Source organism: Mercurialis annua, linkage group LG5 (genome assembly GCF_937616625.2).
Source record: "Mercurialis annua linkage group LG5, ddMerAnnu1.2, whole genome shotgun sequence".
In the NCBI taxonomy this organism is placed as follows: Eukaryota; Viridiplantae; Streptophyta; class Magnoliopsida; order Malpighiales; family Euphorbiaceae; genus Mercurialis; species Mercurialis annua.
In genome coordinates, this window is record NC_065574.1 from 5601759 (window position 1) to 5618893 (window position 17135).

The 17135-nt window shown below is 30.8% G+C and overlaps 3 protein-coding genes across 3 annotated transcripts; 1 reads left to right on the forward strand and 2 right to left on the reverse strand.

Moving 5' to 3' along the window:
• Positions 1-1930: 1930 nt before the first annotated feature.
• Positions 1931-4282, forward strand: LOC126680865 (BURP domain protein USPL1-like). Its single transcript, XM_050376123.2, has 2 exons — positions 1931-2040; positions 2688-4282. The coding sequence occupies exons 1-2, from the start codon at positions 1996-1998 to the stop codon at positions 4065-4067; spliced, it is 1425 nt and encodes a 474-aa protein (XP_050232080.1). The 5' UTR covers positions 1931-1995; the 3' UTR covers positions 4068-4282.
• A 1774-nt stretch (positions 4283-6056) lies between these two features.
• On the reverse strand, positions 6057-9912 carry LOC126680465 (cation/H(+) antiporter 2-like). Its single transcript, XM_050375592.2, has 4 exons — positions 9522-9912; positions 7878-8870; positions 6734-7644; positions 6057-6448 (listed from the first exon to the last, which is right to left on the reverse strand). Exons 1-4 carry the CDS (start codon positions 9672-9674, stop codon positions 6160-6162), a joined length of 2346 nt encoding a protein of 781 aa, XP_050231549.1. The 5' UTR covers positions 9675-9912; the 3' UTR covers positions 6057-6159.
• A 1247-nt stretch (positions 9913-11159) lies between these two features.
• Positions 11160-14872, reverse strand: LOC126681332 (uncharacterized). The gene is made up of 5 exons (XM_050376874.2): positions 14790-14872; positions 14603-14686; positions 12634-13214; positions 12159-12334; positions 11160-11989 (listed from the first exon to the last, which is right to left on the reverse strand). Exons 2-5 carry the CDS (start codon positions 14622-14624, stop codon positions 11539-11541), a joined length of 1230 nt encoding a protein of 409 aa, XP_050232831.1. The 5' UTR covers positions 14625-14686; positions 14790-14872; the 3' UTR covers positions 11160-11538.
• Between the last annotated feature and the right edge of the window lie 2263 nt (positions 14873-17135).

A 17135-nucleotide genomic window follows, 5' to 3' on the forward strand; every position in this document is an offset into this window, starting at 1 on the left:
CAATTTTGTAAATTTCTGATGGATAATTATTCACATGGACCCCATTCATCAGAAACAATAACATGTGAATGGCCGGGCCATTGATAGACCACGAAAATCTATCCAACATTTTCTTTTCTTTTTTATGAATAAATCTATCCCACATTAAAAGTCTCAACAACTTTTCTTTTCGCATGGACCTCAATTTGTTTAAATATGTCCATTGGCACATGTTAAATGGGCATCACCATAACCTGAAAATGAAGCAACAGCAGCCTATCTATCTAACTTCTGTACATATAATAAAGCTGAGCTTGAAAATGTATGCTCAAATATTTTGCAAAGTAGTGATCCTATATTTCTTACAAGTTGCATTGTAGAATTCTCATAAAATACACATCTTATATTCATGTATATTGATAATATAACGATAACACATATTAGGGACGAAACAACTTCGTTAAAATAAAGATTTAATTACTTATTTTCAACTGTACCCTAAAATTTATTTTTTGACAATTTAATTAATTAAAAAATGCAAATATAAAAAACAATTAAATAGAAGAGTTATATAGAAGAGATCAAGGAGAAAAGCTATTGACAAAAAAAATAGAATTTTGACAAAAAGATTGATTACCTTTCTCCAATCGCGCAATAAATATAAATAATTAATAAAAAGGGGTAACTAGACAGTTATTAAAAAAACATAATAGTATTTTAGAAAGGCTAAATTTAGTTTTGGATTTCTAAAATGTACGATTTTGATTTATTAGATTTTTCAATTTTAATTTGGTTTTTTCAAATTTTTAAATTTTAGTTTTTTGTCGATTGAGACCTAAACTTTCATTTTTTTTGGTTCATTTGATGCCTAAACTTTCGTTTTTAGTTCATTTGATCCTTAAATGGATCTCTATTTAAGGATCTAAGAATATAAAAGTTTAAGAACATGAGTAAGCCAAATAGGAGTTGGGGTATTTGATGAGTCAAAACAGTATAGTTTAAAACTCCAAAATGGATTTTTAAAATATATAGAGACTCATGAGAAACATCTATTTGGTTAAAATTAATAAAAAAAATTATTTGTTGAGAATTAATGAGAGAATTCCATTAATCAATGAAAAAAATTATGTTTATTGAAAATCAATAAAAGAGTTCCATTGATTTCCAAATTATATAAATATATAAATTTTTCTCCAAATATATACTCCCTCCGTCCCGATAGAGTTGTCCACTTTGAGAAAAAATTTATCCCATAACTTTTGTCCACTTTTAAAAAATAACTAAATTTTACACTCAATTTTTCCATATTACTCCTATTTAAAATCCACTAATGAGTAAATTAAAAGTAAATTGCAAGTGGACTCTATATTAAATAGGGTTATGATAAAAAAAAGTAAGAATTTTTTTACAAACTCATAAACAATAATTACTTTTTTAAACCGTGTGATGAAAGCAAAGTGGATAACGCTATTGGGACGGAGGGAGTATATTTTATTTTATAAAGAATACATGAGATATTAAACTCTGTAGATCATTAATCTTTTCTCAAATTATAGAAATATCACTAAATAAATTTTTCTTATAAAATGGCCATCAAACTATGCCTTTTGTTTCAAAAATGTTTTTGTTGTTACAAAAAGATCAGTAAACTTTTTGTGAATTACAAAAAAGTCATTGGGTTATATATTTTATTACAAAAAGATTATTAAAATATGTTTTTTTTTTGTAATTTCACCTTATCACGTAAGCAAAAATGTTGCGCTTTTGTGTGAAACCGGTCTGTTTTTTATCGGTGTATTCTTTTGTAATAAAAAGTATAGTTTAGTGACCATTTTGTAAGAAAAGTTTATTTAATGACCTTTTTATAATTTAAAAAAAGTTTAATAACCTGTAGAGTTTAATATCCAGAATACATGTTAAAAGTTTATGCTATAAATAGCCAAGTATTTGTAACAACTCACTCATTCAAAACACAACTAAATATTCAGTGTTCTAGTATAGTGAGGAAAAGGAAGTATGAAAGTCATTTTTATTGTGCTTGCACTCTTGTCTCTTCACTGGGTAAGTTATTCTTTCAGGACAATTATTTTTAGTTTCGTCTGTTTTGCAGTAACAGTGAGAAAGTTTTTTTGGTAATTTTTTTATTGGCCTGATATCTTAAAAAAATTCCGATTTTTTTATCCCTTTTCAATCATATTCCGACGTTAAAAATATGTCATTTTATTCTATTTCGTATTTTCTCATTTCTATTTTACCTTGAAATATTAAATTGATATTTTTTCATTTTAAAAGAAATTTAAAAATATTCTCCATGTCTAGCATATATTAATTATATATGTTTACAATTTATTTAAATTTAGCTAAATCAATTAAAAATTTAAATTAGTTATATTTGATTATATTTTTTAGTTAGTTTTTAAAGTTTAAGGACTCGTTTATATTATTTTAAATGGAAATGAATTTAATTTTATCTTAAACTTAGTTAATCGTATGATTTTATCGTTTAAGTAAAAAAATTGTCAAAAATTAAAAAATTTGGATAAATTGAAACGAAAAAATGCGAATTAGAATAAAATTGATCAACTTTTAACGTTATATTAGGATTAAAAAGAGGATAAAAGATTGGAATTTTTTTAAGGCACTATACCTTCTTTATTTCATACTATCTATTAATTTATTTTTACAACTCTTCTTTATTTCAAATGTAGCTTGCTTTCAAATTGGACGCAGCAAAAGATTTAAGAGAAACTGTACCAAACGGTGGAGAAGGAATCACATCTCAAAATGATTTTCAGTCCAACTCTAAGACCCCTGTTCTGTCGGAATATCAAAATAGCGGAAACAGTGAGCAAGAAAAATCACCTCTAAATGATTCGCAGCCAGAACCCAACCCTTTGGATATTTGGAAAAGTCAAAATGGAGTTGACGGAGAGAAAGAAAAAATCCCTCAAAATTATAATTTTCAGCCCGAACCCAACCAATTGTTTTTTTGGAGATATCAAAATGGAGCTGATGGAGAGAAAGTAAAGATTCTTCAAAATCATAATTTTCAGCCCGAACCCAACCAATTGTTTTTTTGGAGATATCAAAATGGAGCTGATGGAGAGAAAGTAAAGATCCTTCAAAATCATAATTTTCAGCCCGAACCCAACCAATTGTTTTTTTGGAAATATCAAAATGGAGCTGATGGAGAGAAAGTAAAAATCCTTCAAAATCATAATTTTCAGCCCGAACCTAACCAATTGTTTTTTTGGAGATATCAAAATGGAGCTGACGGAGAGAAAGTAAAGATCCTTCAAAATCATAATTTTCAGCCCGAATCCAACCAATTGTTTTTTTGGAAATATCAAAATAGAGGTAATGATATTATAAGATTGCCTAGCATGAAGAAGGATGGCGATGACAACCCTCCCTTTATTACCTTCTTTACAAAGAATGATCTAAAGGCAGGGAATAAATTGCCAATCAATCTCCGACCTTTTGATCGTTCGAGCAAAGACCCACCTCTATTGTCTAAAAAACAAGCTGAATCCTATCCATTCTCATACAAACAATTTGAACATCTTCTTCATCTGTTTTCAGTCGAACCTAAGTCTCCTCAAGCACAAGCAATGGACGAAGCATTAAAATATTGTGAGGCCGAACCCCTTAGAATAGAAACCAAGTTCTGCGCTACTTCTTTCGAGGCCATGCTTGATTTGCTCACTCGCACCTTCGGTTTAGACTCGAAAAATCTCAAAGCTATATCAACTATGCATTTGACGAAGCCGAAGAACAAAGTTCAAAATTATACAATAACTGAAGAGCCTAAAGAGTTGGCGACCCCAAAGCTAATAGCTTGTCATATAATGCCTTATCCTTATATAGTCTTTTATTGCCACAGTATAGAGCACACAAAGGGTTTCAGGGTTTCACTCGTCGGGGAGAATGGCGACGCTATTGAAACTATTGCAGTATGCCACTCTGATACTTCTGAATGGAGTCCTGAACACGTCGCGTTTCGTGAGGTTGGTGGTAAGCCAGGGTCGACAGAGGTTTGCCATTTCTCTCCATCTGGGCACTTGCTGTGGATTCCATTACAGGCTTAACATTGGATGAACAAATCATTTTCATCTCGTCTTGTTTGTTTGTTTGCTGCTTGGCTCTGTGTATGTTTGCTGGAGCTGTAGTAATTTCCTTTTCGTTTTATGTTGGTTCTATTCCCAGCTTGAATAAACACTACTGCTGTAGCAGTAGCTATGTGCTTGTTAAGTGAACTTTAATTAATTATCAATTAAAATTATGATAAAACAACATTTGTTCATGTACTCTCTCCGTAGTCTGATTTACTATTACATACAAAAACATAAGTTGATAGGGCAAAAGCCAAACCACTCACTTTTATCCCTTTATACTCATGAAAATAAACTTTTCATTCTGATGAAAATTAATTTTTAGATTTAACTAAATATTTTAATAATAAATAAATAATTTATAATTATTTAAAAAACATTCTTCAAATATTTATTTTTGAAACAACAACAAAAAATGTAAAATGTATTTAACATGTATTTAAAAAATATTTTTTATAAGTTTTAAATATTATATACTAATAATAAATATTATAGATTATTTTGGTTTGATTTATTTAGAACTTAAAAGATAATATGTCAAAAAACAAATTGAACTAAAAATACAATCTTTTAAAAAATTAATTTGACCTAAATTTGTTTTGGTTTTTTAGTTTGGTTCAATTATATCGGGTTGGTTTATATTATAACTTAACTGGAAAAAATTATGTCCAAAATCGAACCAATCCGAAAATAAATTTTTTTATAATATCAAACATACCGAATCAAATACAAAATTTTATTGTTTACAACCTAATTGAACTAAAATTATTTATTTTTTAATAAAGAAACGAACTAAATTTTTAAGGACTTGATTTTTTTTCATACCAAATAGCACCCATCGGTTCTGTTGAATTTTTGCCTCAATTATGATTTTTTTTGTTCTTTATTTTGTTAAAAAATATGTATGTTCTTGAAGCGAAATGCATATTTATTTTCAATAATTAAAACCAACTCAGTATTTATAATCTCAGTTTTAACACTGTGGAGATCATTTTAGACATTACAGAAAAAGAAACGTTATGTGTGTTTGGATTGGTGGCCGGTGTTTGGTGAAGAAAGGTTCACCTGTTGATGAGTTTGAGAAAGAAAAGAAGTCCACTCAGCATGTTTTTTTGACTTAATATTGCCATGTCACCATTAATATGAAAAAACAATTACCATATCATTATTTATTAAAAATAAATAAATATCATGTCACTATCTTTTTCTTTTCACTCTCATTAACGGAAAGTGTGACCACTCGCCATTTTCCATCCACGTAAGGGTGTGAAAATTTGATTTTGTTAAGTAGAGGAATTTGAACGTGAACAAATTTGAAATAGGAGATTCCGGAATAAAAGTGGTATAATACATGGGTTTCCGTATGAATTTTGCCTTTAAACTTTATAATTGATACTTGATATAGTATATAGTTTATTAATAATAGAGTATTATAGAATGACTTTATACTAAATGCAGAATGATATAGCAAAAATGTAGATAATAATGATGACTAAATTAAATTATGAAAAAGTGCAGTTATATTTTTTTTTATACAGTCTTTGAATGCCGGTAAGCATCTTGATCTTTATATCCTTCAAGATTCATCATTTCATCTTTTTAGAGATTATTACAATATCACAGTTAGGGGTGAGCAAAATACCGACCAAATCGAATTTTCAATCGGTTTTATTCGGTTTAAGGTTTGCATTCAGTTTTGATTTTTTTTTTGGTTTTTTCTTATCGATTCGAATTATCCAAATTAACCACAATTAAAATTATTTTTGTTCCTTTTTTTGTCGGTTTTAACCGGACTGACCGAATTACTGACCTATTTAGTTTCACTTTTTTTTTTATTTCAGTCTAATTAATTTTGAGCATTTGGTCGACTGATTAAATTGTTTTGAAGGTTAAAAACCCGGACAGATCAAATGCTCACCTTTATCATACGAACCAATCATATGAGCCAATAATAAACAATCAAGATTGTAGTTCAAGATTGAACAATTAGCATAGAAAAAGATTTACATTTTTGCAGCTAAACTACACTAAAAACTAAGCTACTAATATATTTATAACTAAACAAAAACTAATCATCCATGAGATGGTTAGTATTCCTTGTATGCCTATGCTGTTGAATGACCAAAACTGAAGCACTAATCTCAAATTCTGAAGAAGCTAAAAGGTCACCCACATTTCCTAGCTCTGTACATTCTTCCCAGTCACTTAAACCTGTTGTTAATGGCGAAAATCCTCTTTCACCCTTCCCTACTATGATCAGTGTATACAAATTCTTTAGTTCTTTCAGAATCTCAACTGTTTCTTGACCGTTGCTCACATGTTTCTCTCTGTATTGAATTTGACCTGAGGCTACATATCTGATAAGAAGAAACAAGAATGATCAGTAATTTGATTCGGTGCGAAATTCTGTACTGTTACGAGTTATATTCGATATTGTACGGATATAGGAAAACAGTACATTTGGATACGGGTGCAATGAAATGATGTTATTTTAAAGTTTTCTATGTTAAAAATAAAGTTTCTGTGTTGAAAACGCCAAGATTTCGACACACTGATTGAATATAGTGTATGTACGACTTAGAATCTGAATCTCCCTCTATGTGTTTAATATAGTAAAAAGTTTAGCTTCAGGATGTATTTACCTGTTGCAGAAATCATCAATTAGCACATTGTCTAACGCGTTTTCAACCTGAGAGCTTGATATTGTCAAAAATTCGTCTTCATCAATCCTGTTGGAAGCAATGCCTTGCTCTCCTGACGGTACTTGTAGGAAACGGATGACGGTCAGTTTAACCTGAGGATGACAGGCAATTCTTTTACTCCACGCCAATGCTTCGCGATCATCAGGACCTCCGAAAAACAATGTTACTACATTTTGCTCTGATTCAGGAGTAGGTTGTTGAAAACCAGTCTGTCCTCTATCCACAAAAATCCCAACTGAGCACGGACCATGGTGAAGAATCTTCTGGTTAGTGATTCTGATACCCTCTATTCCATTCTCCATTTGCCCGTCAAGGCGCTGGTGCTTATGAAACGTTAGAATAATGATCGATACACGAAAGTCTTCGGCTTTATTGCATACTTCTTCGTACATACTTCCGAAACTTGAAATGATTCTCTTTCGGAAAATGTTAATTTTGGTATCTACTGTAATAGCATCCACAGCATCATTTATCTCATGAACATCACTTCCACCATAATCATCTTCATCACTAAATTGCTCTCCATCTTCTAACTCATGATACATCAACTTTTTCTTCTTCTGTTTCTTTGGTAGCTCAACTAAGTGCATCAAATATGGTATCACAGCAGATCCTGGGAAACCGCTCAACGCTGAGATTAGTCCGATTTTTGACGAGATATGTCCCGAGCTATAAACACAAACTAGCATCCGAAGTTCACTCGGGGGATCATCAAATTCGAGTGAAGTTCGTCTGTGAGAAAAATATTTCTCTTCTCTATTTAATATGCAAGATATTATCGGTCCTGAAATTATTGTGTTGAGCACTACTACTATTATCACCAAATTGTGAAAGTTATCATCCCACCATTCCTGTAAAGATAATCAGAATCTGAATGAGTCTCAGATTTGTCGGAAATTTGAAAGTAACATAAAACCTGATACAAGTAGAAGATATTGCCTAAATAATCCGGCTTCCACGCCAACAATTATTCATGGATTTTCAATAAGTTTGCCAAGAAATGGTAGATGGTGTATTCATTTACCAACTTCTAAGAACGCGATTAAATTGCAAAAATATGCTAGTTCAAGAAATTTAAACTTACAAAGGATTTAGTCTTGGGGACTACATCGATGAGCAGAAGTTCGCCATGACCTTTCAAGTTAAGTATAAAAGCAAGAATCACTCCCTCATTCCGTGGGATCTTCAGATAATGGCAAGCGACTAATGTTCCGATGATCTTGCCACCAATGCTGAGCAATATCACCATAACAACAACTATGAAATTGATAGTATTGTTCAGGTAACTTATGTTGAATCGGAAGCCATTGAATCCGAAGTAGATGGGAAGAATGAAGTTATTAACCGAGTACGTAAGTATATGCAACAATGTCCGAGTTGTTTTTCCTTCTCTCGGAAACATCAGACCAACAAAGAAACAAGAAATAGTACTATTGTATCCGAATTCTTCGATAATAAAAGAAAAGAATATAATGAGTGATAAAATGGTTAATACATCAGTATTTGGCAGATATTTCTGATTCTGTCTTCTTCTGTTATACCAAATAGCTAAGAATCTATTCAGAATAGTGTTTATAGCAGTAAAAAGAAGGCATAATATTCCATTACCAAACATTCTTCTTGACGTGAAAGCTATAACTAAATCATACCATATCATACAAGACATTTCATTAATCAAAGATGAAGATATTGCCAATCTGCCTACATCAGCAGTCTCGAATTTCAATTCTGCTAATAACCGAATCACTACGGGAGAAGCTGAACTTCCTAGGATTATCATCATTAAATGCGCGAAAACAAATTTATGCTCGTTTATGATCAGCATTCTGATGACAAACAAAGTGATAGCTGCTCCGAATATGGCACAAGCAGTTAGGCCTCCATATGCAATGATGCTTGCTTGGCGAAAATTGCGAGTTATGAAAGGAATATCTGTCTCCAGACCAATCAAGAACATGAAAAGAATTCGGAAAATGAATGAAATAACTAAGTTGTAATCGTTGACATTAGGCTGATTGAATAAGTCTTTCACTCTGCTGATACGACTTAGGAATGAAGGACCTAGCACCAATCCTGCCTGACAAAAAACATCATATCATCTCAATTTAGATACTGAAATTCGATATTGCACATAAACTTCTCGAATCCTACGAGTCAGTATTTCATTTCCATTTACGGAAATGCTTCTTAAAACTTCCCATTTCCAGAAACTTTATGAAACTCCGAAACTTTCCGTTTCCACAAACTAGGGAACTTTCTAACACTTTCTGGAACTTCAAAATTTTATAGTATTCGGAAACTTTCTGAAACTCTAAAAAATTTAGTATTCAGAAACTTTCTGAAACTCTGCAACTTTCCGTATCCGGGAACTTTCTGAAACTCCGAAAATTTCCGTATCCGGGAACTTTCTGAAACTCCGAAAATTCCATATCCGGAAACTTTCTGAAACTCCAAAAATTTCCGTATCCGGAGGCTTTCTAGAACTGCAAAACTTTCAGTATTCAGAAATTTTATAAAAAATTCCAAATCCCTTAACTTTCTGAAACTCTATTTTTACAAACTATTCTCATAGAAAATGTTATTTAGTCTTTTTCCGTTTCAGGGCGTTCCCCGTTTCCGTACTACGTAGCTATACATTCATTCTTACATTATATCCTATGATTCAAAACGCTGTAAATTGACAAAATATACTAATGAGCATGAAAGATTATAAGTTATAGAAATGTACCAAAATCTGTGCAATAGGTCCTGGTTGTCCAAGGGGCTTGAGAACAACATGAAAAAAATGAGAAATCAGAAGCATAACACAGCTTTGCATGAATGTTGTAGTAAGAGGATTAAACAGATCATCTGTACACATTGCTCTTTTTGCTGCATCCATTTTGTTCAATAATGCTTCAAGTTGAAAGGGCAATATTGCAAGAAAAACAACTTCAGGGACAATAAATGTTCAAATTGGAAGGGCAATATTGCAACAAGTATAATGAATTGGTAAACTTTTTCTTCCTTTTCTTGGTGGACATTTTTGTTAACAATTAAGAGATGGGAAATTATTGATGGCAGATGTTTGTTCCCGGAAATTAAGTACCAAAATTAGAGGAATAACACTGATCTTTCATTATTGTTGCCAAATGTTCTTTTTATGTTTCAAGTAACTCCATCCACACTTAACTATTTAGTCAATTTATATGTCATCACTCCATTACTCACAAAAAGTAGTTAATAAGAGAGAAAGAAAAATTATATATTAATGTAATAAAATAATATTCCTTTTATAGAAATTTAGTTCTTTTTGGTATATTGGCTTTGACTTGAAAATATATATTAACAAATTTGATAATAAAGAAGTTTTATTGCAAAATTTATTTGCCAACTTAAATTATGGTTTGATTTTGAATTTTTTAAACCGAACCGCACCATGCTAGCCCCTAAAATGAAAGGTGCAAAGGATATCACAGTTTCTAGAACTGTGCATCAATTTAACTCACACTTAATGATTTCAATCAATTAAAAACAATATTCTATATTTTTAAAGGCTTAATTCCTTAAAAAACCCTCACCTTGCATTTTTTTTTCGTTTATACCCTGACCTTGTAAAAACACCATTTGTACCCAATTTTGAGTTTTTATGTTTCATCTCTACCCAAAAGCATTAAATTGTACTCTTTTCATTTGAAAAAAAGTTTAAAACAATCCTTCATTTTTAACTTATATACGAATTAGATATTAATGTTATTAATAGTACAAAAATACCATCTTTTTCAAAAAATTAAAAATAATTATAATTTTTTTAAAAAATATTTCGAATTTTTTTTAATTTTTTAAAAATATTTCCGACAAAAAAAATTAAAAATAATAATAATTTTTTTTAATTTTTTATTATTTTATCAAATTAAAAAAATTAATTAATTATTTGGATGTATTTGATTATTTTTTAAGTTTAAGGATTTATTTGTATATTTTAAAATAGAAAAAAGTATGTTTTAGACTCTTTTTCAAATGAAAAAAAGTACAATTTAATGCTTTTGGGTAGAGATGAAACATAAAAACCCAAAATTGGGTACAAATGGTGTTTTTACAAGGTCAGGGTATAAACGAAGAAAAAGTACAAGGTGGGGGTTTTTTAAGGAATTAAGCCATTTTTAAATTAAGGGAAACAACTATACAAAACGGAAGAGTTCAAGAACCATGTCGGTCCAATTTATCCTTAATTGACATTAAAATGGAGAATATTGTTTTTAGTCGATTAAAATGACCAAGAAAAGATTAATTAATTCCAATGCACAAGTTCATCGACCGCCATGAACCTTTGTTCAAAAAGAATTTGAACAAATGATTGACAATCAAAAAGAGATGCAACATGGAGTAGCAAACTAAGGGCAAGAATTCTGCCCATATTACCATTAGAAATCCATAGGAAACTTCAACAGTCTCTATCTCACTCACAAGATAATTTATGATAAAAGATAATTTACCAAGTCTGGCTTGTAAAATCCATATCCTAACTACCCATTCTTTTCAGCATTCCCAGTTTGTCAACAATAAGTCAGCTTTACAAGTTGTAGCTCCCCTACTTTAAATGTTCATCAGAACACACTCGAGCAACTGAGCCAACGATCCCTAGCCGTTGAGGACAACCCCACCGCCTTCTCTTTTTTTTTTTAGTTCTTTTTTTTTTACATATGACATCCTATAAAGTTTAGGACGAAACCATGAAAGATAATGAAGTCTTTCGATAATTTTAATCAGGTAGATGTCCATTCGAAGTACTGACAGCGAGGACCTCGAGCAGCAGTCCAGTTGCCACAGCCATAAAAATAGCTTCCCTGCTTCGGCCCAGGCTTACGGATCATGGCTTTGCTGCTCTTCACTCCACAGTAACATATAGGAAAATATTGCAAAACTGGAACTTGCACTTCCTTCATTTTGTAGGGTTGATAGGGTGAGGGCTGGCTGTCGGGGGACGGCTTCCATGCCAATGAACAATCGGTTGTTTGCCACATCAGTGAGTTTGTGATGGAGAACTTGATCCCTCTGTGCATGAGGAGAGCGAGTAGGCGAGCAGTGTTTTTGGCATCATCCAGGCCACAGTGAGCACGGCCTTGCCATGCTAGGCCTGCCATCTCCACAGCCTCCTTCAAATTGCACCAAACACCGCCAAATACATCGCGGAAAGGAACTTTCAAGTTGATCCACCTGATAGATGTAAAATCCACAAGCAAATTCATTCAAGTTAGATGAATAGAAAAAGTACTTACTAATTGATGATGCTAAGTTTGTATCAGATAATTTTTTTCATTTGAAGTATTATTTACAAAAAGCACATGTATCTATCATGCAAAATTTCGGATCAATATCTAATTACCTGTTAAAATATGGGGGTTTCCTGATCTTCTTAAATCGACACTCAGATTCCAACATCACCCGGCAATCCCAGTTTGACCATGTTACTACAGCAAAGTTGGTGTTTTTAATCCCCTTCTTCTCAAGCCATTTGTCATGCCTGAGAAGTGCCTCACTAAGAGTAACACCTCTGTCTACCTGGTACAACACAGAGGCAAAAATAAGATAAGCATTACAGAAGATAAATGCATCTTCGTGATAACATGGATGCCAAAATTGAAGCCCATTGCACAAGTAGCCTATCCAACAAAAAATGAAAACGCCATTCCACCAATGCTCTAAATTGGTTCCAAGAGTAAATTTCACATGGAAAGAGCATAAAACATTGCAGCTACAGAGAAATCAAACTTCAATGGTCATTCCAAACATGAAGTGGAAACTGACAATACACAATACATATATGCACATTAACTTCACATAAACAAGGCAAACATTACCTGGATTTGCTGGATGCCAGTCAGATCCTTGCAGAAATCACTTAGGTGTTGATTGCAAGTTGGCCGCACATATGTCTGGAAACATGCTTCTAATTGGCCAGTTGCACTGCTCACAATGACAGATGGAAACTCAATTATCTCTTGTGGATGGGGATTTTTTTCCTTGTCACAAGTAGCCTCAAAGTCGATTACTACAAAATACTGAAAATCTTGGAAGTGTAGCTCATATGGGTAGCCTTGAGAATACATATTATATGGGGCATACGGAAATTGAGTTTCCATAGGAAAGGGATAATATTGGCTCTCAAAGGAATTAACTTGGAACTGCTGCACCTTTTGAGAGTCAGGATAGAAGGTCGACCATGAACCAAAATCATGATGGTAGGTAGGTTTGGTGTGAAATTCACTCGGAATTTCAAGATATTCACTATTTACCGCGTGAACTGGTTCCACAACATCCCCACCTAGGTGAACACTTATTTCCTCTTTAAGCTCTGGAAAGATATCTACTGGATTCCCGTAAGGAAATCCCTTAGTCTGGAGGCATTTAAAAGATGCCTCACAGCTCCTTTGAATAGTTTCTGCAGTAGAAAATGAAAGCAACAAACCTTGAGAAAAAAATGAAATCAGAAAATATCATCATCATCAACCATAACCAACTGTCCATCTCTACCAAAATGGAAAAGAAAAAAAAAACAACACCAGGTACAAGTACAAAATAGAAATTAAAGAGAATACAAAATGAAAAGAGTGAAGCTGGGTAATGACACATACGTAAGTCATAGTAACAAAGGCTTGTTATAGATAATGCTAATAGGCGCAAGGCAATGGGAAACAACTAAAGAAGGCAACTGAAAGTGATCGAAACCCACGATTAAGGTTTTCCTGAAATGGCCATCATTATTGCAATCCTGCTAAAGCATGATAGTGGAAAGAAAAATAAAGACAATGTTGTTCTTCAACATTTTTACATGGAGTGGCAGCTTTCAAGGCTTGAATTTTAAACTTTGTGGTTAAGAAACCATACTCTAACCATTACAATAAACAACTTTCTCTACTAGAAAAGCATCCATCTAGAGAAAAAAAGGTTTGTGTCCCTAGAGGGAAGGATCTCTAGAGTCAGTCTAAAGAAGCTACAATTCACAGCTTCTCAAATATGATCCTGCACAATTTCTTCAAAGCCCACAGTTATTTACTGATTGCTGAAAGCTAAGCCATTGGCCAGTGAGTCTTCGCCAATTAGTCCATCTTATAGGTTGTTAAACACAGTTGGTTTAGCAGATGACGAGTAGGCTTAACAAAGAATGTAGCTTGACCACAAGACACAACCATGCAAATCATGCAACACTACCTCCGACTCAAGATATGAGGTTTCTGGTAGAAAGTAGGACACAATTACGGAAATCTTTAGCAAATTACAAAATATCCTTAGTAAAAACTGCAAAATATTTCCATTCTTAAGCACTGTACTGCATTACAAGCACATGCTACTTTCCAGAAACCTCAAATCAATGACAAACATAGAAAGAGACAGAAGTTGCGAAACTAAGCGTTCAACGGTTTGAGCATTCAAGTGTTACCAGTGTCTCCACTACCCATCTAAAGAACAAAAGAATCCTAATTAACAACAAAGTCAATCTCAACACCATAAACAACAACAATTCAGTACAAAAACTTGAGTAACAGTATGATCACAGATACTAACCACCACTTAAAAACAAGGAAGCTAACAAATTCAAGCTTATGTCTTTACAATTAAACAAAGCATTATAATAGAAACCCATCAGACAAAACCACTGAATTACATTACTACACAAACATAAAACCAAACCCAATGATCCAAACATACAAATTCAATTACAATTAGCACATAAAAACACCCAAAACATTGAAATTAGATCATGAAAAAGAAACAAAAATTAACAAAATTTAAAACAGCCCATCAAAATTAAGCCAAAGGAAAGGGTACCTTGGTTTTCAAGGGCCATCATGATCTTGCGTTAAATAAAGATCCACCAGCGAGTACATCAGATCTTCCCTCTGTTCTGCCCACCTAAAAAAACCCAATTATAATCAAATTAACAATTAACAATTATAATTAAGAATTGTGTACAATAGAACAGGAAAGTGTATTGAGAGAGAGAAAAAAAAGAAACCTGGTGTGATTTGGAGAGGTGAAATAGAGAGAAGCCTTGTACATATAGGAAACAAAAACTTTTTTTATTGGGTATTATTTATTTATTTCCTCTCAATTTTATTAATTCAACTTAATTTTCTTTTTTGTCTTAGTTCGGATTTTAAGAATAAATTTTAACATTTTTTTAACAATTTAAGAAAAAAGATTTAATTTGACAAAAAATTACTTTAATCCATTAAAATATTTATTATTTGATTTTTAAAAGTTCTGTATTTAGTTCATAATATAATTTCATAAATTAATCTATAAAATAATAGTTTTTCTCTAATAAAAATTACTTATTTTAAAAAAAATATACAAATTATAATCATAATAATTTCACCATTTTAAATAATTTAAATGGATTTTACAAAAAATAAAATAGTTTTAAGAAATAAAAGTATTAAAGAAATATATTACTAAATATTAAAATTGCTTCTAAAATAGTTTTATATAGATGATTAGTAACTAATTTATTTTGAATTTTCCTGAATTTATAATATTTAAATCTATGCTATAGTCATATATAAAAAATCATTTTTTTAGAGATAAAAAAGCATTTAAAGTTATGTATTTTACTTCAAATATAATTAACAACCATGCTTTTATACGTTTCCTTTTCATATTGATAATTTAAGGATTTAAAATAAAGTTAAAATATTTTAACTGCAGCAGCTTTATAAAGAAAATAATATTTCATCTTGATGATTATAGTAATGTTTTCATAATTTTTTTTAAAAAAGAATGTTGCATTCTGAGTTAAAAACAGAAAAAAAAAACATCATTAAATAAAATTGATCTAGATAATGAGAAATTCTTAGGTAAACTCAGTTCACCACGACATATGTGCACTAAACCTATCATATTATGACACGTCATTAAAATAATAACACTATCATAATACCATTATCAAAAGTGTAAATAAATAATAAACAAAATTACAATAGTACAATTATTTTAATGACATGTCATAATGTGATAGGTTAGTCCACGGATGACGTGGTAGACTGAATCTACCTAAAAATATCTCTCTAGATAATATCAAAAACTCAAAAAAAAAACATATATTATTATAAAAATCTAATGAGCAAATTATTCTAAAATACCTCATATTTGTCAATTCACGGTTTAGTACCCTTTATTTGAAAATCAAACGATTTGATACCTTAATTTTGATTTTGTAAACTATAAGGCCCTTCTATTAGTTCCGTTAATAATTTGAAATTTATTTTCAAACGATTTGGTACCTCGGTTTCAATTATATAAACGATTTGGTACTTCAGTTCTAATCATGTAAACGATTTGGCATCTTATATTTCATTTCGTTAACAATTAAGTATCTATATTTAACAGAAGGTTCTTATAGTTTACAAAATCAAAACTGAGGTACCAAATCGTTTGATTTTCAAACATGGGGTATCAAACTATGAATTATAATAAATATGAGGTAACTTATAGTAATTTGCTCAGATCTAATATAATATACATACATTATAAAACGGTCAAATTATTTTTCAAATCCAAACTTTTGAGAAGAACCTTTTAATTTTTACAATTACGTTCAATTTAAAAAAAATACAATTATGTCCACAATTTTAAATCTCATTTTCTAAATTCAAACTTTTACGTTTTCTAATTAATTGCGACCAAATTTTAGTAATAATTCTTTTTTTAAATTTAGACAAAATTTTAAATTTATCAGTAATTGATAAAGAATGCAAATGTTTGAAATTAAGAAAAAAACTCAGAATTTTGGACAAAATTATAAAAATATATTTTTTATAATATTTTTCAAACTGAACATAATTATAAAATTTTAAAAAAAATTGGTTGGAATTAATAGAAAAACAAAAGTTCAAATTTAAAAAGTAGTTAGACTTTATAAAAGTTTAAAAAATATTTGATTATAAATCAATTTAAATATCCTACAAATTAAATAAAATTTATTTTTAACTTTGAAATTTTAATTACCATGGTATTGGAATTAAATATAATAAGGATTGTTTTAATATGCACCTGAGTTATAAGACGCTCTCCTAATTTAAATGGGATTGTAAGTTCAACCATATATATATACGTAGTCATTTAAAGTTTTAAAGTGGGATGATTTAATTTGACTATAATTTTTACCGTCAAATACAATTAAATATTTTGTTTATCTATTTAATTTCTTGAAAGTCATTTGTTTGTTCTTACATAAAGCCTCGCTTGGTTGGAATTTTTTTGATCGAGAAAATACAGTTTTTGGAAAAGTAGCCAATAAATTTGTTTCAAAATTTAGTTAGTTTTTTTTCTTCGAAATATTAAGAGTTTGACTTCTTTTTCT